General features: G+C 36.3%; 1 protein-coding gene across 1 annotated transcript in view; it reads right to left on the bottom strand.

The window, feature by feature from the left end:
* Window positions 1-26,263, bottom strand: part of FBN2 (fibrillin 2) — a 280,792-nt gene that overhangs the window by 95,008 nt on the left and 159,521 nt on the right. Inside the window, exons 9-19 of the mRNA XM_019635313.1 lie at window positions 24,600-24,752; window positions 22,855-23,088; window positions 21,742-21,879; window positions 16,991-17,110; window positions 15,976-16,101; window positions 14,993-15,115; window positions 13,206-13,328; window positions 7,612-7,764; window positions 5,419-5,472; window positions 2,973-3,098; window positions 1,297-1,422 (exon numbers count right to left, since the gene is read on the bottom strand). Of these exons, the coding sequence (XP_019490858.1) occupies window positions 1,297-1,422; window positions 2,973-3,098; window positions 5,419-5,472; window positions 7,612-7,764; window positions 13,206-13,328; window positions 14,993-15,115; window positions 15,976-16,101; window positions 16,991-17,110; window positions 21,742-21,879; window positions 22,855-23,088; window positions 24,600-24,752 (1,476 nt within the window). The remainder of the gene's footprint in view (window positions 1-1,296; window positions 1,423-2,972; window positions 3,099-5,418; window positions 5,473-7,611; window positions 7,765-13,205; window positions 13,329-14,992; window positions 15,116-15,975; window positions 16,102-16,990; window positions 17,111-21,741; window positions 21,880-22,854; window positions 23,089-24,599; window positions 24,753-26,263) is intronic.

The following is a 26,263-nucleotide window of genomic DNA, read 5'->3' on the forward strand; positions in this document are numbered from 1 at the left end:
ACCTTCAAGTACTTTAATTGGGGATGGAATGAATGCTCTTCTTTGAGGAGCTCCTCAAAATGTGGTGGACAGGAGGGGAAACAGTTCCCAGTACTAAGATTACAAAAACTACATTTTATGCTAATGTGTTCTTTTTTTCCCCCCTTTCTTTCTGCAGGCTAATTACTGTTTTGCAGGTCCCTCCAATTCAATCCAAACTTAGAATTGCACTTTGTAATTGCATTTCATTGACTTCAGCTGAATCATTTGTGTTCTGGCATCTTGTTCCAGTCCTAACTTGTTTCTTTTCACAAGAATGCTTTGAAGTTAAACAATAAGATGGAGAGAGAATGTTAACATCATTTTGCATAATATTACTATTGCAGTTTTCTTGGCTGTGGGGTCCCTAAGAAACAAATACTTTAACAGACAAGGAAAGGGCTATTCAAAATAATTAAAGATGAAATCTCTTTTTTAAACAGTTACTATCCGGAAGTAGTTATTGCATTTGATAATGTCATGGGACACTTCTGTAGGCCCACACAGTGAGACTTCAAAAGGAACAATGACTGGTAGTCACATAACAGATTATTCTGAAATGCACAGTACTTTGATCAAGAAACAAAAACATAATTGAATGCAGGCATTGCTTAGCTGGTATCTCACTAAAAATGGGGCCTTCCCTAAGCATTTAACTCATTCACGTAACTTCCACTGCAGAAAAATGTGGTTAAAAGAAAAGGAGCTTTTAAACACTGGTTTTATGATCTACAAGACCAAACGATAACTTAAGTTATCAAATGAAAAGGACAATTTTCTTAGACTATAATTTAATTAAGCTGACCATTTTTAGTCAGGTCCCAAATAGTCTGGGCCATCTTCTGAGGTATTCTACCAATCATTTCATAAATAAAATGCTTAAGAGCTGAATTTGCCAACATAATTTAGATTCCCCTAGGCTCAGGTGTCATAGAGGTTTTTATAAAGGGAAAAGAAAACAAAAATCTAACATTTTATTATATTTCTCAAGTAAAACAAACTGGCTCCTTTCACTTTTTTTCACTTTTGTTTCTAAACTTCAAAATGTTGGGTTTCAAATGTCTGTTGATATTTTATCCGAAAAAAACAAAACTGACGGTATCTGGAAACTGGGTTAGGTGCACGCTCTTTCTAAAACCGGCCGATTAGCTGAAAGAGATTATAAAGTTAAAATAAACATTCAACCAATACTTTTTACTGTATGCTTCGTCAATGTACTTGACATTTATGTCTAGGTGCTAACTTGTTCACATCTAAGGCAAGGAAGACAGCTCTTACCTTCACACGTCTCCGTTTCTGTCCTGAACACATACCCAGGTGGGCAGGTGCAACTGTAACTTCCAGGTGTGTTTCGGCACAGGCCATTGTCACAGAGCAGTCTGTTTACCAAGCACTCATCGATGTCTGGAAGCACCCATTAGAAGACAGGAGATACACATATTGAAATATATAGCACAGTGACAGATGTTTTGTTTTTGTTTTCTTCTCACCCCTCTCCTTGACATAGCTTCTTTGTAGCCACAGCACATTCTTTGATCCCAAGCAAATAGATCTGGCTTTACTCAAATGGAACATTCTTACGCTGGTGGCTACTTTTAAGATGTTTTGAAGTCCCTGTGAGGTATGCTGTAGTTTGGAAAAGATACATGACTACTTTGTTCTTCGTTTACTTATTGTCCTCTACTGGTATTATATTAGATATGTTTAAAGCACCAACGAAATATATTAAAAGATTAATCTCATTTGCCTGTATGCTTGCTTATATGTAATAAAAATAACAAAATTTTAAAACTTTTATCTGATTAAAATTCTAATACAGAATGTATTACATGGCAGTTAAAGAAATATTAGTATTTACTAATCTTTTTCCATTACGTTTTTACCTCAGAAACAATTAAATATTAATGGAAAATTAATGATACATTTTATAAATTCCTTTAGCAGTCTAGAACAGCCAAGAGAATATTTAAAGCTCCAGTTTAAAAAGCTCAGGTTGAGTTTTATCTTCATACCCACATCCCATTTTTTCGAGTGTAGTTAATGACAGAAAGAAACAAAAATTGCAGTTTGGGGTGGAGAGATCCTTTTAAGCTTATATTTTTAGTCTTGCAAATAACAATTGTACCTGACCAAACATATACTTACATGGTAAAAATTCGGAAAACAGATTGAGAAAAACATTTCCTTTAATTCCATCACTACCAATATTACTAATTATTTGTGTTTTATCTTTCTTTCCTTTGGATATTATATTTTAGCTCCAATTTTGAACCTGGCTTTTAAAAATCAGCATTATACTTTAAGCATTACCATAATTTTCCTCATGATTGTATGTTTTACCGAGCGGCTGTATCATAATTACTTTACCCATTACTCCATGCTATGGATTGAATTGTGTCCTTCAAAAAAGATATGTTGAAGTCCTATCCCAATCAATACGCAGAATGTGACCTTATTTGAAAATAGGATTGTTGTAGAGGTAATCTAGTTAAAAATGAGGTCATTAGGGCAGGTTGTAATCCAATATGACCGATGTCCTTATAAAAGGGAAATTTGGACATAGAGACAGGCACACACAGAGGGAAGATGATGTGAAGACACACAGGGACAAGATGAACATGTGACTAGATTGATGCATCTACTAGCCCAGGAATGCCAAGGATTTCTGGCAAATGCCAGAAGCTAGAAGAGGAAAGGAAGGATTCTGCCCTAGAGCCATCAGAGAGCATGGTCACTGGACACCCCAAACTTTGAGACAATAAATTTCTCGTTTTAAGCAATCCAGTTTTGGGTACTTTGTCACAGCAGCCCTAACAAACTAAAACTGGAATTTGGCTTCATTTTTATTTTTAAAATTGAAAGTTATAGTTATTTATTTGTGTTTTGATTTCTCCTATAATCCATGGGATTAAACTACAAGAAAGGCTCCTATTTAAATATAACAAATAACTTACCAATACAGTTTCTTCCAGAGGCATCTGGTTCATAGCCACTGTTGCAATTACAACGGTAACTACCACGTAAGTTTTCACAAATTCCATTGGCACATATATCGGGATCCAAAGCACACTCATTGATATCTGCATCAAATGTGAAAGTTTAATGCTCACAGACATTTTGTTTGTTGATACATAATAAAGATAACTCAACATATGAAGTGTTTAACTCTGCTAATCCAAAATTTGCCTATGTTTCAGAAAGTAAAAGGGAGTAACAATAAGGAATAAGAATAAAACTGAGAGATACAGGGCACTTCCCTATTAAATCACAAAAAAAAAATGAAGAGAACTGGCAGAAATTCAAAGAAGTAAACCATGTAATGTGCCTGTGTTTATGATAAAATTAATAAATGGATTTATAGGCTGTTGGCTCAAAATCCAAAGGAAAACTCATCTTGATAGGTATTATAACTAACTAATTAAAAGACAAAGATTTACTAAGGTGGTCTGTACAATTTTATGGTCCCCAAGGTCATGGAATATTTTTTCTATTTTATTATATTTTTATAGTCAACTAAGTAATATGATATTTAATAAATGTTTCTCTGTTGATAAGTTGAAATTAATGGAGAGGACAGTTCAAACGTGGATGCTTGAGAACGCGATATTTCACAATAAGCTATGAACAGAACTACTCTCTGTTACCCATGTGCAGTGGGACTTCAGGAATGATGTGGCTGTTTGAGCAACCAAGCAGTTTCAACAGGTGGCTGGCTCTGCTGGGGAGGCCATATTAAAATGTAATAAAATATAGAGTAAGAATAAAATCAAATTTTGGTCACTGTGCTAAAATTTTGGTGCAAAATATCGTTTTCTAGAACTCGAAGACTTCAAATACTCCAGAAATGTCAGCCATTCATTTTATTTTTGGGAGGAACATCTTGTAAAAGTTTTCTTCTTTACTCTGGTTTCAACATGCATTGTAAAGATGCAACATTACTGTCACCTAACCTTAATTTGTCTAAAGTCTTCTCAAACATGGAAGTAGAATATATATGTAAAGTGCAGATTAACAGCACCCTACAGTTTTAGTTAAAAAAAACAAATAAAACTGTGACAACATGGATGGACCCAGAAGGTATTATGCTAAGTGAAATTAAGTCAGACTAAGACAAATACCATATAACCTTACTTATATGTGAAATTTAAAGAACAAAATTAACGAACAAACAAAACAGAAACAGACCCATAGATACAGAGAACAAACTGATGGTTACTAGACAGGAGGGGGCTTGGGGGGCTGGGTGAGAAAGGTGAAGGGATTAGAAAGTACAAATTGATAGTACAGGAGAGTCACAATATGTAAAGTACAGTATGGGGAAATATAGTCAATAGTAATATAAAAACTATGTATAGTGTCAGATGGGTAGTAGACTTATAGAGGGATCACTTCATAAATTATATAGATGTCTGACCACTATGCTGTACACCCGAAACTAATATAATATTGAATGTCAACGATAATTTAAAAAAATTAGTCACAGGGATGTGTAGTGCAGAATGGGGAATATGGTCAGTAATGTTCTAATAACTATGTACAGTGTCAGATGGGTAGTAGACTTGTTGGGGTTATCACTTTTGAGGTATGTAAATGTCTGATCACTATGTTGCTCTGTATGCCTGAAACTAATTAGAAAAATAAAGAATGTGAGACCAAATCATCAGAAAGATAAAGTTACATATTCAGACATTCAGTAATGTAGAAAAGTCAGTGAGCGTACTAGTTATATACTGCTGTGTAACAAATTACTCCAAAACTTACTTTAAATAAAAGAAAGGAAAACAACAAAAAAATAAAGTAAATTAAAAAAAAATGACACTATATGTATACTAACATACAAAATAACTTGAAAATTATGAACACATGTACTTGATATTCAAGGTTCCATTTTGGAATTTTATTAATTATATTGCTAAATTTAAAAGAAAACTTTAATTTCTTTAGTTGAATAAAAACATTTTAGTATTCTTAGGCATAAATAGTCTTAACAACTTATTTTTAGGGCAGTTTATCCCATTTCAAATATCTCTTAAAGATTTTTTTAACCATGTCAGCACCATTTTATAATGTTTTTCTTTAAATTTATTCACTCTTTTTTTAACCTACCAACTCTAGTCTCTTCATAAGCAATGGTATCTATAAAATCATGAGTATAGTTTGGTACTGATATTTTTAACAATGCATATTTAACCAATACATATTTATTCACTATGAAAAAGGTGAATCTACATAACACTTCATAATCATCCAGCTTATAACCATTATTCTAAGAGATGACATACCTTATTATTTTACACTGCTATATTTTTATAATATTAAATATAATCATATTCATAATGTAGAATCATAAAGCTGTACAATTACATAAGTATTATAAGATGCAGAATAGAATAGAGTTACCTCTTCCATCCACTGTGATTCCCACTCCACTACTACACAGACCATGGAATTCAGCTATATGATAAAAACGAATAGAGAAATTAGAAATTCTAAACTGTATCTGTTTTATACAACAAGTCACTTACATAACTCCAAAGCTATCATTAGGGAGAACTGCATGCATTAAATTTTAAAGTGAAAAAAAATGACCATTTTCTAGTGCATAATTATTATTAGACTTCCAAAAATAGTCCTCCTCTCCCTAAATGTGCGGGGTTACCCTATCAGCAGTGTAAGAGATTATCCATTTTTGTATACCCCTCCTAACACTGAGAAAAATCAATCATCTATACTTCACCAATCTCATAAACAAAAATGACATTTTATTTTAATAGTCTTTTAATTTTAGAAAGACTGGGCATCTTTTTACCATCTGGTAATTTACCATTTGCATTTCTACTTTGTAAAATCTTGTTCGTGTACACTGCACTTTTTCTATGAGAATTTCAACTTCCCTTATGATTAATGTAAATTCTTTATAAATTATGAAAAACAGTTTTCTAATTTCTATGTGTATTTTACTCTTTAAAGTCTGCTTTGAAAGTACTTTACCATTATAAATAATCAAAATTTTATATATTCTCTAAGAAAATTATTCTTGTAAGGTTTCATGTTGGGAGCTAACTTCATATTTTTCCTGATATTTATCAACAATACTCACTACTTAGTTCAATCCTTTCTCATTGATGTAAAAGCTGCGTTTATATCATATCCTACATTCCCATTTATTTCTAGAGGAATTCTCTTCATTTTGCAAAGGTTTGAATAACCCATTTAGAATTTTTAATGGAATGACAAGCCATTTCCTGTGCTGGAATGCTTTTCCTCCACCTTCCACGTAGGAAGTTCTCATTTTTTTCAAGACTACTTCTATTCCCATCTGTTTCTAGATTAACTTATTTAGTTCACTGACCTTTTAAATCTAGTCTTGTTATTAATTTTTGTACTTCTTTCATAATATGCATAATTCAACTTAATATATGTCAGGGCAAGTTTTCCTTCATTATTCATTAACTCTTCTTTTTAAAAAATGTCGTGCTCAGTAATTTTTCTGGATGAACTCTCATCACTTTGCAAAGGTATGAACAACCCATTTAGGATTTTTAATGGAACGACAAGCCATTTATTTTGCTGGAATGCTTTTCCTCCGTCTTCCACAAGAGAAGTTGTTATTTTTTTTCAAGATCAAACTAAGCATGCCCCCTTCTGTGAAGTCTTTCCCGGCTTCCCCAGGCAGCCAACCGTTCCTTCTTCCTTAATGCTCTTCCAGGTCTTTATGTCCCTTTACAGGGGCTAATAATACAAAATTGTAATGTTCACCTACTTATATCCTCAACTATCCCCAACTTGAAGGAAAGAGAGATTGTGTTTATTTTTTAATCCATATTGTACTTACATACACTCAATAGAGTTTTCTATATTCAATACAGTTTTAGTAAAAGTATGAATAAACAGGATCAACCTTATCAAGCTAAGAGTCTGGAATAATTGGTAGACTGTGGCCTATGACCATTCTGTGTTAGGGTAAAAATAAATAAAATCAGGTTCTTATGAATTTATTATAATCTTGAGAGCAGAAAAGAAGAAAATTTTAGGCTAGTTGTCTTCACACGACATCATAGATCAAGGACACTGAGACTAACGTATTCATGTAGAAAATTTGTTTTAACAATCACAAATAGATCAGCAAATATACTGGGGGTGCCAAAGCCAAAAAAATGTATACAAGTGGACACTTTGGTCAGTGCTGCTCAAGCAATAGTTTGCCATAATTAGAAGTGTCTGGATGCTGATGGTGCACTTTGAGCATCTCTTGTAATTGCTGAAGTGAAACGTGACTTGTATTCATCTTTTGTTATCCGTATATATCGAGTATTATAGTTTTAATACAATTTTCCTTTCTTAAAAAGTGCATATATTGTTTTGGCACCCTCTGTATTTTTCTAACTACCATGTGTTCTCTTCATCTAGAAACCATAGGTAAATATAAGCCAAATCTCATTATATGTCTCACATACCAACACAGGTTTGTATTTCTTTTCTTCAATTAAAAATAATGACAAAACACTTCAGAGCCGATGCACTCTCTGGCCAAATATCTAATGTTAAATTTCTATACTCTTTATCAGATGTGAAGCTAGCCAATGTGACTACCTGAATTTTTGGCAGGGCACGGCTGGCAGGGCTCTCCAAAACCATAGTCGGGGTTGGCACAGCAGCATTCCGACTTGGTCACTGCACCCGGGAAGGGACGGACACACACTCCTTTCTTGATTCCACCATAGCATGTACTGCGCATGTGAGTATCTAAAGGACATGGAAGAACAAGGGCTTGAGGTAGTGACAGACAAAGAGATTTCAAAACTTTTTGAAGGCTTCTTTTAACCTAAGATTGGAAGCTTCCAGAGGGCATCTGCCACTTTTCTTTTTCTTTGTATCTTGAGCGTCGCATAGTGTTAGAAAATCAACAAATGTTTGTTGAGTGAAGGAAAGAATAAATCCATATCAGCAACTCATTTTTCTTTCCTCCAAGCAGTTTTATGTGCTGCACAAGCAACTACTGTCCCACTTATCCCTCACAGGCCTTTGACTGAACCAGGTAACAGGTAACCAAGTGTATTTCCACAGTTATAAACAACACTTTGAGCTCTAATCACCAGCTAGCCTCTACTCAAAATGGCACTTATTATTTTATTTTAGAAGTTCCCATGAACAATGAAATGCAGTGAAGTTAAACTACCTTGAGATGATACGAAAATCCTTTTCAACCCCCATTTACCGTTTTGTCTATGTTTTACTCTCAGACTCTTGATAAATCCAGTTTTGAAAAATAATAACCACCACTGTGTGTCCTTGCCATTGTGCTACTTGCTTCACAGACATCATTTTATTGAACATTCAGGTCAACAACTCCACAGGACAGGGGTCATTATCCACACGTTACAGGTGAGGGCGGTCAGGTGCGTGAGTAGCTCCAAGCCCTCGATGATCCACTGCCTGAGCTGGGATTCAGGCTCAGACCTTGGCACCTCTAAATCCCTTCTTCTTTCTACTCTGTCATGCTACTTCTCAAAGAAGATCCTGCTTGGTTTTATCACTCTAAATTCTCGTTAAACATGCTACAACTTCATGAGACAGTAAATGATGAGCTAACTATAAAAAACTCAGATCATCATCAAGGCCAGAGAAACAGAACAGCTTTTAAGCAGTATACTGACATAGAAATTCCAGCAAAGAGCTGACCCTGATTATAAACATCTATAATTATTCGCAACTTGTTAGAAATAACTTTAGCCATTTGTTATGCAAAGTGAGTCATCCAATGACTTCTTATGATCTGGTAGTGTTTCTCATTAAAACAATGAGGATTCTGGCTGCATTAAAACAATGAGATGTGTGTATGCTCAAATGGAAGAGGGTAATAGATTTATTACCACACAACCATGTGGGAGAGGATGTGTCAGCCCTTTCTGCTTCTGCTGTGGCTGGATTTGAGTCAGTTCTGAGTTACACACAAGTGTAAGACTCGAAGCTAAGACAAATTTGCACAAACACAACCCAGTTCACGATTCCCAGTATGAGTTCTGTGAGATCTTCAGGTGTCACCAATTAGATCAGAAGGCATCCTAGAAAGTCAAAGTTGTTTCTGTATTCATGGTAAGAACAAAAGCCACACACGATTTTTATTGGGTCGTCGGGAAAGTCATGACACATTTCTGCATTGAAAAACACAGAAAAATACGTCATGACTTTCCCAGCGACCGAATAGGAGCAAGTCGATAAAACGCCTATGGTGTTTACTTGAAGAGTGCAACAGATTACATACTGGTTTGTGTCACTGGTTAACGACACCAGAAAGGTCATGAAAAAGAAAGGAAGGTAACTTATGTGTAGGTTTTAGGGACATGAATTGTGCTGGGCTCTGATCCCTGTGGGATGACCTGACTTAAATTACTCAACAGTTTTATCATCCATTAAATAAGAGTAAAGTTTATATAATAAATGCAAATGTGTTTGTTAAGCATTAAGCAGAGTGCCTAGGACACAAAGGAAATGCTCAAAAAATGGTGGCGACCTTATTTCTCTCCTGTCTTTAATGAGGACAGTCAGCCTTTTCTTGTTCAAAGACCCCAGAATGGAACCCTAGTTCCTATTATACTCATCAAATGTAACTAGCCGCTGTTCACAGGTGGACAGGGTAAGAGGTGCCAACGGCAGCAGCACACTCCAAACGTGCCCACGTGAACGCTTTGGCAGGGGGTTGGCACCTAAATGCCAACCTGTATCTTTTCCATATGTTATCAAGTTTCCCCATTCCTTTCCTTTATTAAAAATTGGAATTTTTAAAGGGTTTTCTCAGGTAATTATCAGTCTATACACCATTGGTAAAGTATGTATGGACACAAATGCTCATTTTATTTTATTCTTCTTTCTTTAGTATCAAGTTTATTGCTTAAAACAGCAACTCTATGCCCTCGATGTTGTGTGGCTATTCTAGTTTAATAAAACAATAATAATTTTGGGCATTTGCTATGTGCCTGGCATTATTCAAAGCTTTACGCAGCTAAACCTCATACTAACTTGTTTAACCTTCAAAACAACTAATGAGAAAAGGAGGCACAGAGAAGGAAGGTATCTCGCCCAAGGCCACACAGCTTGTAAGTAGCAGAACTAGAATTAAGAAGAAGAAAATTAACCTTTTAACTGACAGAAATGTCAAACAATGTTCATAAAGATGCTGGCACATCTGATACCCTTGAAACTAATAAAATAAAATTATATTAAGAAAAAAGAAAAAAATGCTGGCACATTCTTAACCTAATGTAAAAAATTTTTGTGCTGAAATCCCATAGTGCTAAATATCAAATAAAAAGGTGAATTTGGAAACTCCATCCTGAAGGGAGTAGATACGGAAAATTAGTTACCTGGTCCTTAGACCCCTCCCAACATCAAGTACATAAATAGTTTAGAGAGTGCCCATTAAGAGAGAGTTTTTGAAAAGGATTTTAATTTTTGGCAAGAGCTTGATTATGAGTTGGAGGTGCTTCCCTCCTCACCTCTAACTCTTTGAAGAAAGAGCTCTGTAGCCACCTCTGCCTGGGATACTCAAGAGGCAAAGGTGAGTGGCAGCTATTCCTACTGTAGGAGCAAAGGTGGGAGGTGAGATCGACCTGTATTCCCATGGCAAACGGGGCACAGGATGGGCATGTCCTCTGCATTGGACACAGGCCCCATCCCAAGGGTCCTAAAATGGCCACGTGGGGGATGATGAGACACTGGCAGACGGTCTGTCTGAAGTGGACTGCGAAGAGACCAAAGGCTGGGGAAGGAGTGGCCACTAGGAGACAACTGCAGCGTCTGCATCTCAGGAAGGGCAGCTGAGTGTCTCTGAAGTCCCAGGAACCGCCCCAAGGAAGAAGCTGACCCTGAACATATGCAAAGCCCAGGAATCTGGAGGTCGTAGGACAGTATCAGTGCTGCTGCCCTCGCCCCTGTCCTCCCGCCTCTGGCCCCGGTGGAATCGGAAAACTTGCTGGTAAAGGTCTGAGCTTGGGAGGCAAGGTGTAACTTCACATCAAGTTTAGGAAACTAATTATTATATGGTAACAGACATTCTAATTTCTAAATAAGATTATTTTCATTACATAAAGTAGTCATATAATTTTTTTTTGTTACCTAAAAATAGTTAAGTTATGGGGTAGCCTGCGTTTTTTTCCTTACTTATTGGATAAACAACTGCCCCCATTGAATCAATTTAAAGGTAAATTTTAAAATGATGGGAGAGACCAAAATAGAGTTGCCTTTTGCTCATATTCTGCCTGCGAGTCATGCTTCTTCAAAGTACTAGTCACAATAATAGCACAATTTTCTGAAAATAAAAACCCACATCTCAGTATCTAGGGAAATAAAAATGAACAAACAAATAAACAAAAAAGAAATCTAATATTACACTGCTAACCCTAACAATCATTCATCATCGTGATTCATTTCCAACTTCCAACAATCTGTGTATCTCAAAAGCATCACCAAAGGCGCACGGCACGAAGAAATCACATCTAGCATGACAACAGTAATATATAATTTTATGCACAGAACAAATGATGTTTTTATTAAAAAGTTTAAGTGACCACAACTGTGAATACCTGGAGAGGACTCTCCGACAGTTTCTGATGCCTTTTCTGTATATGAACAAGAGAATGAATTTTTGTGATTGAATACTGAATTCCTAACAACTATCCATATGTTGGTTGCTTAACATAATCATAATTTCTCCCTCCCAAACTGGTTTTGTACTCATTGTAGGTTTCAACAGAAATATTTAGGTAAAGGAAAAAAGCAATTAAGTGTATTAATGCAACTGAAAATACATTTGCTTTCTAAGCAGGAGGGAGCTACGTTCTTCTAGTTGCTGTATTTGAAATGTTCCTGAACAAAGGGCTGACAATCTTGTAAGCTGAAATAAATCCTAGATTGGAAAGAGTGGATGAATTTAAGTGGACAGATTATTTCTATCTGCTGTGGTTTTTGTTTTTTGCTTTTTTTCCCCTTCAGGATCCAAATGTTTTGATTCCCACAAGTAAGAGTAAAGCATTATCAGCTATATCTAAGAAAGAATTTCATTTCCTCAAATATACTTTTAAACCAATGAGTATGCCTCCCTTTTAGTGAATAACCTGAAGAATAAAGACTGCACAATGGCTAATGCACCCTAGAAGTCTCATGAAAATGCTCTGGGGAAAAAAATGGCATTAAATATATTTTTAAAACTTGCTCACTCTGCTATTGTTATCGTTAGCACAGTAGTAGTTGGGTTTAGAAATGCCAATGACATTTTTATTTTGCCTGCTTCTTTAAAGCTGGTGACTGTAAACTCTGGTTGATTTTCATGGAATCCACTTAGCAAAAGTATACAAAAAAATTCTGAGTGGCTTAGAATAAAATACAATTCTCTCTCATCCTCTTCCCTTGTCTCTATACTTAGTTGCATAGTGATGAAGAATAACTACATTAAACACATGTCTAGCTTTTAATAGTAAGTCCAAGTTCCATGGTATGTTATTTACATTTTAAATTTTGTTTGGGTAAAAATAAGAGCCTACTTAAATATAACTATACTACCCATTTCTTGTATTATTTGTTACTAATTACAAAATTTAAATCCACTATATTTAGATACTCAAGTAATCTAACATTATCAAGGGTGGTAGATTATGGATTTTTTTTTCCTTTCCAGTGTTTTTCACTTGCCTTTCCTCAGAGTCTTTTGAAGGGAGCTGGCTGGGCTCTCTTTCCATTTTTCTTAAAATTGCTTTATTAAGATAGGATTCGTATGTCATAAAATTCATCTATTTCAAAGTGTACAATTCAGTAGTGTTTAACATATTCACAGATATGTACAACCATCACTACAGCTGATTTTAGAACCTTGCGTCACCTCAAAATACCCATTAGCTACCTCCCCCTTCAACTGCCACCCCCACTCTCTCTGCTCTAAGTGACCACTGACTTGCTTTGTCTCTGTAGACTCAGCTACTATGGACATTGCTTATGAATGGAAGCATACACTGTGTGGTCTTTTGTAACTGGCTTATTTCACTTCATATAATGTTTTCATCCTTGTTTTCCCATGTATCAGTCAGTACTTCATTCCTTTTTACAGCTGAATGCTATTTCACTGAATGGATCTATTTCTGTCGCCTTTCAAAGATCATTTGGACACTGGGGCCATTACAGAACGCTGCACTTACCGACACACACACGTCCATCCACGCCCACAGCCAGGCCTGGGGGACAGTCGCAGCGGAAGGACCCTTCGTTGTTGATACAATGCCCATTCATACAGATTCCTGGGGTCTGGCACTCGTCAACATCTACCGAGAGGAACACATGAGTCAGGTCATCACCGGGTAAATTTACTTTATTTTTATCTGTTGCCACTACTGTAGACTTTCAACCTGTTGTTTTTAATGTTATAATTCGTGGAAGAACACATAGATGTGATAACAAATTTTATACTTAAATGCAACTCTTTGAAACACATTTTCAAAAGACTAAGTGAAAGTTGCCTCACTTGACCCATTAGGAAAAAAAGAGCCTTAGAAACTCATTCTTCATTATTTATTTGGCAACCCTGTTTAATATTAAGTAATATTTAATCCAAAGTAGTTGAGTGAAACAAATTCTTAAAAGTGAGGTAAACTTTTTAATTACCTTTTATTTACACACACACACTTCTAATTACGATGGATGATATTTTGATATTAATTTGATTAGTTCATAATAACAAAAAAGTTTGGGGTATTTTCAATCTGCTTCAATTTATCAAAGGTAACCCAACATTAAATGGCTTCTCCAAATGATGAAATAGCATTCAAAACACAGGGCTGCCAAATCATGAACTTAGGATCACAACATATACAATAAAAAAACTGATAAAAAATAATTTCAAAAAAGCAGAAACTGGTGAGCTCTAGGTCATCTTTCTATGTGTATTTTGGTTTCTTAAGAAATGTTGAAATAAGTTACATGTTGTAGTGTGATGCTATACACTGGAACCTAACGTTAATCTCACATCCTGGGTGACAACCAAGTCAGCTAACCTTGAGATGACATCCCAGTCAGGAGTTCAAATCAGCAAAGCTACAATAGTTCTATTTACTCCTGTATTCCCCTTTCTTGAATAGTTAAGAGACTATTCTGAATTTTTTATTCAGAAACATGAGAATCAGTCTTGATTTTCTCTCTCTAATGTCCCTGGAATTTCACTGAAATTATAGGGATTAGTTAGGAGTCTTATTAGCTATTCAGATAAATTTGTGCAATTGAAGACAGAAAGTACTCATGGAGTTAATTTTGTCTAAAAGAGGAAAACTGAAAACAAAAAACAACCAACTTGTTTCTAACTAGGACCTGCAAAATTTGTTCCATCTTACTAAATTCCAATTGTGAGTATACACACAAGATAGCCTTCTTTATTTCCAAGAGGCATATCTTTTGCTTACTAAAGTTATCACTAGAGCTTGGCCTTCAAAATGGCTTTATGAACAAAACAATTGATAGGACTATTTAAAGTATTTCTTCACCAAATCAATGTAGGATTTTTAGATAATGATCTGCAGATTAGCTTTATGGAAAAGATGTAATACAAAACCAGTAATGAACGACAGTGGAAACTCTAGTTCTGAGAACACATAGAGATGAAAGCCCTTCAAGATTTCTTTTCTTCCTCTTTTTTATTCAGGCAAGGGGTAGAGGGAAATTATTTCTACATTGTCTCTTCCAGACTTGCTAGAACCAAGCTGTCATTCCCTTAATTTTTCCTATTCCATTATTATTTTTGTAAAGATATTACTGTTCCCTAGACCACAATGTGTGTTTTTCTAGGAAGCTTTAGACACCTGCCTTACTGAATTAGAAAGGGATGTGGATAATATGAAATCCACATGAAGAAGCTGAAGTAATTCTTGCATGATTCATTCAAGTGAAAAAGATGGTTTCAATCGCGGTTCCCTTCCTATCTTAAAGCCACACATACCAGTGCAGTAACGGCCATTTGGAGCCAAGACAAATCCTGGTTTGCAGATGCACTTGAAGCTGCCATCTTCGTTAATACACATCCCATTCAAACACATGTTGGTAGTTGTACATTCGTCATGATCTGCGGGAGGAGAGAGAGAGACTCGCACCACTGGCCTTGAGGGACTCAGTCTCCTTTCCTTCCACAAACAATCACCAGGCAAATTCCACTACATAAATGAGCCATGTGCTCACGGATTTTTTTTTTTTCAAATATGAGTGCCAACTGAGTGAGAGCAAACAGTGTGGAGAATGTGAAGGGCCTTTCGGATAAGGGACATAAAGGAAAAGAGTTAAGTAAATTTGGGAGCTTTTTGTGGCTATTAAAGCCACATGAGTAGCATTTTATGTTGATGACCGAAACAGTTATTATGATTTCAGGGGGTGTTTCTTTTGTAAGAAAGAATAAAGCAACGACAAACCTTATTGTGAGTAAAAGGATCTGGACTTTCATTAGTGGGTGGAATAGGCATTGCTGTGTGAATAAAATATTTCCATGGGGTAATGGTACCTGCTGCCCTGCTATACATCACCAGGAACACAAATTTAGAGATTTGATTATTGCATACGCCAAACATTTTTATATTCCCCCAGGGTGGGGGTGGGGAGACCTTTTATGTCTTGTCAGTGTTGTAACACCAATATGTGAAATACAGTACATACTAATAGTTATTACAAGGAATAACAGCTACTTACAATCAAACATATACCACACAGGAAATTTCCAGAAGCAGTGAAGTATTCATTGTTTATAACATTAAAAAAAAATCTGTCCTTTCACTTTAATAGTCTTATGTCAAATGCATTTATATTTTCCTTAAGTCACCTGAAGAATTCTCACATATGTGTTTTGTGAGCTTTCATGGAAACAGTATACACGGTTCTAAATAAAAATGTATATCCTTTAAAAATCTTTTGCAAGGGAGCAGGCGATTTCCATACCAACACAGTTTTTTCCATCTGTAGTTAATTCAAAACCGGCATTGCAAATGCACTGGAAACTTCCATCTGTGTTCACACATCGACCGTTTTTACAAAGAACCCCATTCTGGATGCACTCATCGATATCTAGGAAGGTTAAGAATGGCCAAGCGTTATTCTTTTACAATAATTATAGGCCAAAACAGTAAGATAATAAATTTAATGTTAAATATCCAGTTTATTTATACAAGATCACGTTGCTTCTTTAGCCAAATTTCCATCTCTCACCAGCTTTTTTTCTTTTTCTTGGATAGGTAGGTATGTGGCCCTGACTTATTGTAGCTAAAGAGGGAAAGAGAAATGAAATGGGGTGTGTGGTGACCCTAATAGAGGGCAGGTAGTGCAGCTGGGATTGGGGGTGCAGCTGTTTTTGACAGAGCGGTGGAAGACCTTAAAAGTCAGGCAAAGAGTAAAGTAACTACAGAACATCTCGATTAAGAGCAACATCATGAAAACTGCTGGAGTGAGCTGGTTCAAGCAACTGCCTGTGGATAAACGGGAAATGAAAAAGAAGGTAAGCAGAGTCGTCTGCTAAAAGAATTCTGAGATGCATCAGCAGTGAGATAGTGTGGACGCTGGTGGTGAGTGTAGCCATGAAAAAATAAAAGCCAGGCATGATTTGATGTTGGACCGTGTGTGACGGTCAGAGAAAACAGTAGATGAAAATGATGGTAAATATTAAGCGTTGTTAATCAGAGAATAGCAATGCTACTAATGTTACTTGGAGAAGGGAAACTGTGATCTAGGGAAGGGAGATAAATGGAATTTTTATGAAGCCAGATACCATGTTGCCTGGGTTATAGATGCAAATAATGTTTATGCATAAAGGGAGCGCTTCGATGCAAAATAAGTCAGTAATAATGTAACAGCACTTATTTCATTCCATGTCTTATTTTAATAAGTTGACTTTGAACCTCCACAGCCTGGGTCGCTGTGTGTCATGGAACATTCTCCTCGTGAAAGCAAACTGCCTTACCAATGCATGCCTGCTTGGTAGGAGTCCTCTGGAACCCAGCGTGACATTTACAATAATAGGATCCAGGTGTGTTAACACAATCTCCATTAGTGCAGGGATTTGATGTGCATTCATCAACATCTGCGAGCAGCAAAAGAAACCATTACAGACTTCACTCCGTTCCTAGAAATGTTTGTTTAAAGTACATTTAGGCCTCCCAAATTTGAGAGGCCAGTCAGTGGTAATAGTCTAAATAGCAGAGTATTTATAAATGAATGAACATTCCTTTCTTCAAATACAGGGGCCAGTCTGGAGATTTACAAAAAAATGCTGCCTATTGGAGAGTACAAGGGAATTTGCTTTAATCAAGAAATAATGATTTTTCAATTTGAATAATGCACAATGATTAAAAGCATGGGCTCGTTAAAGACACAGCCATGACTTCCAATAGGCTATCACGCTTATTATCTCTAGTAGTCTGGGCAAGTGAATAGCCTCACTAAGTCTTACTTATACAATGTTAAAAGAGCAATTGAAGATTTTTCAAAATATATGTTTATATTACACGTCACTTGTAATAGTTTTAACAAAAGAGACTGAGGGAATTTCATTGTTACGACTTCTTGTGAACTCAACTATATACGCACCTCTATATGCATTGAGGCTTGGGTAATATTTTGAAGTAACAAACATAGGGTAGGGTGGAAAATGGAAATTAATGAAAACAAAGCCTATTGGTTTCAGTAGCTTCCGGTTTCTGATCTTAAAATTGGCACAGGAATTGTTTGCATGATATAAGTTGTATGCAAGTACTAGTTCTGATCCTAAATATGAAAACTATCACTGCTTTTCATTCAAGACCTCTTAAAGCTTGATTAAATGCAAACCCATCGTAGAATTCATAAACGGCACAACCAAATAGCAGAGTGAACAGTTTGGCCTTGTCAACTCCCAGAGAAATCACGTGTGCCAGTGTTAGAAAAAGTTTCATTCATCTCTCTCAGCAGTGCCCCCCTAAATATTATTTTGAATGATGGCAAATTAAAAAGCTGGCTGGCTGGTGAAGGCATAATGATTTGCCATTTCATATACATGTACAAGTCATTAACATATACAATTTCAGCTAAATTGGAGCACACAATAAAATCAATTCACAGGTTTACCATTTTAATAAACAGGTTACTCTTTTCACAGATGTTCTTAAAACAGGAACTTTATCAAACTCACCAACCTCAATTATATAAACACTCAGGCTGAATGCAATTAAGCTCTTTCTGGTAAAGAAGGAGGAAAACAAAAAACCTCATAGCAAATAAAATAAAAACAACAAGAATAACAAGATTAAATGCTTTTTCAATTCAACTGAAGACACCTTCAGCCTCCCCTTAAGACTCACTTACATTTAAACTTTGGTTGATAACACCAATTCTACTGAGCCGAAGGAATGTAGCAAAATGAGAAAAGAGAGAGTTTAGAGTGTTAGTAGCATATAAAATATAATTAAGGGACGTTAAAATACGAAGTACCACTTTTAGTTTGCAGTGCTGAAGATCCTTTAGATTCTCTGTGTGCACATAATATTGAAATGCAACCATTAAAAATACGTTGTAGGTGCACCTTTATAGAAGCCTCATTGTAAAGCTCTGCTCTAGTGACAAACTTGAGATCGTGCACCCAACCTCCCCTCTTTAGGTATACTTTCTGGGAAGCCGTGTGCTTTTTCAGGACCTTTTCCTCCCTTTGAGAACCTGTTTCCAAGGCCCCCAAGTGGCTCTGACAGCTCTGCCATTTATTTTGCCATTGCAGCCTTAACTCATTTGTTTCCTTAGCCCCGTAGGGCTAACGAACTAGTGCACAGAGAGAACATACAGTTCACTTATTTGTTTCTTCTTTGAAAGGGAAAACGATCACCAAAAAACAATAGTGACTTTACAAACCATGACTTTACAACCCCATTTGTTTTCTAGGATATTGTAAGATTTTAAAGTTTTAGACTAATCACAAATGACCATTGCCACGTTCTGAAATCTACACCTCCTGCCTCTTTATTCTGAGTCTCCCAGCCTAGGACTTCTGAGTGTTGGCCTTTGTTCTGCCTTGTGTAAAGGCACAGAAGGATTTAAACATGACAATCTGTGCACTTAGATTTTTTTCTACGTCTTCACTGGGGACTGAGCATTTTTTAAGCAAAATTCACATAATTTTAAATTCCTAAAACAAATAAAGTAATTGAGAAAGATGCTGATTATCAAAATGGTTAAATTCTCAGATACTATGGGAGTAAAAAATATTTACCCTTGAAAAGTACTTTATAGTCCAACATTTTTAATTTGCAAGGGCTCTGACATTATGTCTAGCTCAACAGAAATGATTTCTTACTACTCCAAAATAGAATGATTTGAATTGAGTTAAAAATACTGCTAACAGCAGTCTGACTTGCACTGACAGGAAAAGAGTCAAAGAAATTCAGTTTAGAGTAGAATTCTCAGTAAAAAGAAAGAAAAATGCGATGAGTAAATGTAACTATTTTCAGGTCTCAGGAGTAACTCATATATTAACCCAATTCTATTTTCCTCATCTTAGATCCAGTAATACAGTTATTACCTTTCAAGTTACACCACCTCCTCGGTATCTAACAGAAGTTCCCAAATAGCAAGGACAGTTTGCTATTCCTCAAAACACAGGTACAATGAAAATAGTTACCGCTTTATCTTGGTCTTATATCCTCTCAACTTTTTTTTGATATCCCAACTTGTTGTTTATAAGCTCAAACTGACTAGAATTTGACACTAGAAAATAAAAAATACTAAAACCTTATTTTTGTTCCTATGAATTACGATAGAAAGATAACTCTGCCAGGGTTCACTGCAGGGCTAGGCGATGAGATCGTACTAGAATGGAACCGTTTGTAATAATATTCGGGTGAAACGCAGACGTTTGAGATTTATATTCACACATTAACTGTGCAGACAGAGAATCCCAACACCACATTAGACAGAGTTCATACAAAGGGTCGTAGGAGCCCTTCTCACCTGGGTTCCAGGAAAAGTAAGACACTTAAGACATCCAATTTATGGGATTAGCTCATCTCTTAAGAGTTGTACTAACTAAATATATATCACCCTTGGGAGAACTAAAAAAACAATCACTAAAATCACTTTCTGCAGCACTTAATTCTCTAGAGGAGCCCAGGCTGAGAAGGCTGGGCTGGCAGCATGACTACAGAAAGAAGAGCTGATCCTTAAGGACTGTTTATCTTTAAACCAGTGGTTCACAAACCCCCCAAGAAGAGAGGTGTTTTACTAGCTAGAATAAAGTGCACCTCGGCACTAACATGGAATAAATTGTGGTTTCTGGCTACTTCACAGAAAATATTTAACTTCTGGCCTTCTACTTGTTGGTTAGTGAATCATGCGGTGACATATGAAGGACAAATATTAATAGCAAAACAAAAATAGTCAAATTTCAGTTTGATAGATCGTCTTTGTGTATATATGTGTAAAAGAGTATTTATATATTGTATGCTTATAATCATCTTTTCTGCTAGTAAAATAATTTTCAAGTTATATAATAAAAATAAACATGTCACTATTTCATGGTGCTCCAAAAATAACCACTTGGTTTATCACTTAAGCAAGCATCACGTAGTATCAGAGGAGCCAGGGCTGCTGTACATGGTTATATAAAGCAAATGTGTGACTGGTACCTTCACCAGTTGTGCAGTGCAAAACCTGTGCAACCGTACATAAGGGATCCTGAGCTAAGCCTTATTAATCATTCTAATCTTGCAGCTCCATACACAGCTTAGAATGATCCTTTTTCCAAAATATCATATTTGGCTCAGATTTTCCTTCATAATCATAGTGCACTCAGACTTTTTTAGTTTAACTTGGCAAAATTCTAATACTAGCTCTCTGTTGCTGGCCTCTCATCTATATTTTGTAACAGAAGACCTGACCCCAAATCTGGTATTTAGGGCTATGCTTATTATAAAACATATACACGATCATTTGCTAATATGATGAATAAATGAATACCCTCAAAATGGTTCAATTCCCATAGTCCTAAAACTCTTCTTAAAAGATCTTCAAAATTTTCATTACGAAATCCAATAGATTTTTCTGCCACATTTAACACTTGACACTTTTCTCTTGAAGGTGTACTCTTGTATAGCTTCAGTGACATAATACTGGATTATTTTTCTGTCTGTCCAAGACTATTACTAAGTTTTTTTTATGGACTTAGGTTGCTGTTCCACAGGGTTTTAGCCACAGTACCACTTTTATCTTTTCATTCTTTCTGTTTAGTCTGGGTGACAATATTCACCCTCATGGTTCTAATAGCCACCTGTACATTACAATCAAAACTCCCCCTGAATACTCCTCTCAGCTTTCGACCTCTATAATTAAATGTCCCGGACAACCTAAAACTCAACATGTCCAAAAGAAACACATCAACTATTCCCTCCCAGGTGGCACCTTCTTCTGCATGTTAATGACACCAGTACATATCCAGTGCTGTTCAGCTAGGAAGGAAAGGAAAGGCGAGGCAGGGGCAGAAGTCTCCACACTTAGGATCTGAAAGGGTGGGGGATTCCAGAAGGGGCCTAGCTTGGCACAAGGTTAAGGGTGCAAATGAAAGAGCATGCACACAGGAGAGGCAGCTTGGAAATTAGCTTTACTTCAAACTTAAAAATCATATTCAGTCCAATTTCTTCCTGTAATTTAAAAGCTATCCAAAAACCAAGAAGGATCAAAGACTCATGAGCTTACCTATGCAATCCCCATTTGCGTCCTGCTTATAGCCCATGTTGCATTCACATCGGTAGCTAGAAACAGTAGGTATGCAGCGTCCATTTAAACAGAGATTAGCATGGTGCTTACAGATATCTATTGTCTGGTTCAGAATAGCTATGGGAAATCAAAACACACGTGATATTGCATCATGACAACATGAAGTACTTTTCTTAGAGCTGATTTTTAAAAGGATGCTTAATGGTACATTCAGTATATATATGAAAAGGTCACAGAGAATAATAAAATGTAGAATAATATTTTATTAAAAACTTTATTGTTGAGGATATAAAAATATCCTTGACACACATGGCTGTTACTTGCATTTGTTAAGTTATGCATCTGGAGACTTTGCTCATAATCACGCCCTTTTAAATTTTCAGGAATGTTCTACTGTACATTTGAATGCTTTCCATTTCTTTTTTTTTTTTGTAACTGTGCTGAATATTCAGATATAGAAAATAGGCAACATGCCAAAAAGAATAAACATAACACTGTAGGACATCATTAAATATTATTAGCAAGAGTAGTTCTTTTAAAAAGAATGAACTTAAATGTCAAGTACACCAATGCCAATTCTGGCCTGAAGCCCACGGTTCTCCATTTCTTAAGTTATTCAACAAAAAAGGGTGAGGAAAAAAAAGATATTTCACTATAATATTTGGATAGGCAGAGAGCAAGGCTTATTCAGTTTATCTCAGTTGAGAAATGGTTCTGGAAATCATTCCAGGGGTGTATGAACAGGGCAGCTGCAAAGGGCCAAATGAAATACACTGGACCCAAAAACGTGCCCTCAAATGGCATCATCTGGATTGGACCATTACTGTGCTCGCATCTCTATTCGCAAAGGAAGCCTGGGTCACTCATTCTTTTCTCCAATTTGAAAAGTTTATGGAACAGAAAGATAACATTTTCCTAAGAATTTTTTATTACCACATTCTATTTTAGACCCTGATATAGGTTTTTACATACACACACACACACACACACACACACACACACACACACACACCTTTTGGGGAAGAAAGTGAGCAATTATAATATCATTTAAGGCAGAAAACTAAAGAGTTTACACAAGAAGTAAACACTCACTTAGCCCAGTGATGATGGGTCCCTGTCCCCCGGCCCCTACGCCCGCTCCCCCGACGCCAGGAGAAAAGCCATTGCCTCCGGGGATGGGGATGAAGCCGGTCCCTCCTGGGCCATAACCATTGCCATTGCCACTCGGGGCAAAGCCATTCCCCCCAGGGCCTCCAGGTCTGGAACCAGCATTCCCTGGAATCCCTCCTATTGGAAGTCCATCCATGCAAAGCCTGCGGTATTCCTCTACAAGAAAAGAAAGTTCAGTGAAACACAAATGGTTGTCTTTCTGCATAATGAAAGCAATCTGTGTACTGTAATGATCATTTTAGCTTATCTATACCACATGATATAAATAAGTAGGGAATTATCTTGATAAATGTTTTCAATGCTAGCAGTAGCAGGAAAAGGTACAGATGTTTCGGAAAAAATTTAAAACCTAAATGTCATCTTTTAACTGAGTTGCATAACCAAAGAATCATCTATATGAGCATTTCGATTTTATGCCCCTTAGGACAACGCATAAAATTCTAGATATAACTATGAATGCAAAAAAATTTTACTTGAATGGATGAAAATTAAAGCTTTAAGTAATTCATTCCACATATTTGATTTTACTTGAAATTTCATCAGGAATTTTCATCAGGAATACACATGTTTCCTATTACTTTTCTTCTCATTAAAGGATTAATACGGCTTCATAATAATATTTTTTCTAACATAGATTTTTAACAGAAGATGGTATTTAATAAGCTTTTAAATCTGCTCTTTATTTGTCCAAGTATCAAAATTGAGAGAAAAGAAAAAGAATATAGTGATTGCCTTATTTCCTTACCTGTTCTCAGTATTAGAAAAGCTGTATCAGAAGAAATGAAAATTATTTAACTCGACTAATTGTTTTAATATTAATCTTACCATTACATATTACTAATGGAACTACAAGTTTCCAAAATTATATACTATGCAATAACTCTGCTCTAAAAATGTTTTCTAGTTGTTCTTGATATTTTATAGCTTAGATACTTTCAAAGAATGTGCCTTAATTTTTTTCTCCATAACAATACATATAGATATATATTTTTATAAGCATATTTCAAAAAGTTTAATTATTTTTATAATTATAATTTAATATGAAGACATATAATAAACTACATTGATATGCCCCTATGTGATAAACATTAATTGCACTTAACTATTCACATTATATTAATAAGAGAAACTACTTCTCATTTATCCTAAAGTAATTTTCTGATATAATCTCAGTTATATGGCAGTTAATACAGCAAAGTGAATAAGAGGTGTCCTCCTACGATTTTATTCTTAGTTTTCAGATCATTAAAAAATAGGAAATATCTTCAAGGATTGGGACACTACAAGATAAAGATACTCCTGAAATAAAATATAAATGAAGGTAGAACTTTGTTATTTAGATACTCCAGCTCTGGAATGAAAGATCAGGAGGTTTTAAAACAACTGAAATATTGACATTTCAAAATAATTTTTAAAAATACTTGCACAAACACAAGTCATAATCATCTCTCAGGAATTTTTTTGATATTAGTAAATTGAATATAATCAAAACTGGTCCCAAACAAACAATGCCACCCTATCCCTCACAAAAACACCCAAGTCATATTGAAGACAGTAAGAGGAACAGAAATAGGATCTGACTTCAAGGAGAAGAGCAAAGTATAATACGATGGTACTCATTCTCCTAATACTGTGTATCCTGAGGAAACTCGCAACAGGCTGCTCACCAGAGCCTCTCACGGGACAGGCTTCAGGGATGGTTCCAAGGCCCCAGCAGCGGCCAGGCTCACAGCAGCATTGCATTTTTGTCATTCTGCCTGGGAGCTCTTGTGCGCAGCGACCATTCACCAGGCCCGAGAAACATGTGCCTGTTCTTTGATCTGAACATGTGAAAATAAAATAGAAGGCATGGCAGAATTATCTCAGGTTCTTACATCAATCATTTCACATATTAAAAGAGGCTAAATGAAAGGAATTATTTTACTTAATCTCTATTTACTCTCTTAATTTGTATGACATTTATTCATTCCTTTACTTACGTGCTGAGCCAACATTCATTGAGCACCTATGAGACGCCATATCCCAGAGACACACAAATGAAAGGTGGTAAAGACATGAGCCCATCCTACAGTAAGAAGCCGAGCTCAGACAGATCCAGGGCTTGAAGGGAAGCAACAACCCACTCCCATCCTAGATTCTCCAACCCACAGCTGACCTGCAGATGTGTACTGCTGTTTGCCATTGAGATTTTGGGGGGTTGTTTGTTACACAGCAGTATCTGATGGATACAGGTCTGTTTTAGAAAGGTTGATCAGAAGCAGCTCTTTGAGACAGTGACATCTAGAGAGAGGCTTGAATAAAGTGAGATCATGAACCACACAGTTACCTGAAGGAACAGCAGTTCAAAGATAAAGAAGGGGATGTGCTTGATGTGTGTATAAAACAGGGGTCAGTGTGGCTGGAGAAGAGCATGTAGTCGTAGGGAGAGTAGGAGACTGATCTCAAGCAGATATCAAAGCAAGATCTCAAACAGCCTTGTAGTCCTTTAGGGAAGGACTTTTGGGTTTTATTTGGAATTCTGTAAGAGTCATTGCATGATTTCAATTAGAGTAAAGACAACAGTTTACATTAAAAAAATCTCTTTGGCCACTGACCAGTGAGTGCAGGAAGACCAGTGAAGGTGCTACTGCAGACCCCCAGGGGAGAGATGAGAGTGGCCTGGGTGAAAGTGATAGCAGTGAAGATGATGACAGTGGTCAGATGACAGACATATTCTGACAGTACAGCCAATGAGAACTTGCATGGGCACAGGGTATGAGAGAGAAGAGGAAATTTCCCAAGTTTCAGACTCACAACTGAGATGGTGATAATAAGGGAAGCAGCAGGATTAGAGGGTATCATACAAGGCTACTCTTTAAAACATGTTCTATTTAGAATATAGAATATATGAGCCTGGAACCCAGAGGAATGGCCAGGCTGAAGATACACACCTATGATACACACACACATGCATACACATACAGAGGGTGCCAAAAAATGTATACATATATTATCTTAAAATGTATATACATTTTTTGGGGCACACACACACACACACACACACAGTGGTGTAAGCCATGAGACTGGATGAGACATTTTTAAGAACTAGGGGCAATGAGTTATATGCAAATGGTGCCGAACAGTTAAGTAAGGTGGAGGTTCAGATGTAACCACTGGGTTGGCAGGACTGCCACATAAGGAGTTTGCACATCATCCTGCAGGATTGGGGGTAGAGGCTGACATGATCAAACGTGACTATAATAAAGGTCACTGTGGCAACAGGGTAGGGAATGGATCAGAACGGCAGATAAAGGCTAGAAGACACCATCAAAAGACTACATTAAATGCAAAA

This window comes from Hipposideros armiger, unplaced genomic scaffold, assembly GCF_001890085.2.
Source record: "Hipposideros armiger isolate ML-2016 unplaced genomic scaffold, ASM189008v1 scaffold_21, whole genome shotgun sequence".
NCBI lineage: Eukaryota > Metazoa > Chordata > Mammalia > Chiroptera > Hipposideridae > Hipposideros > Hipposideros armiger.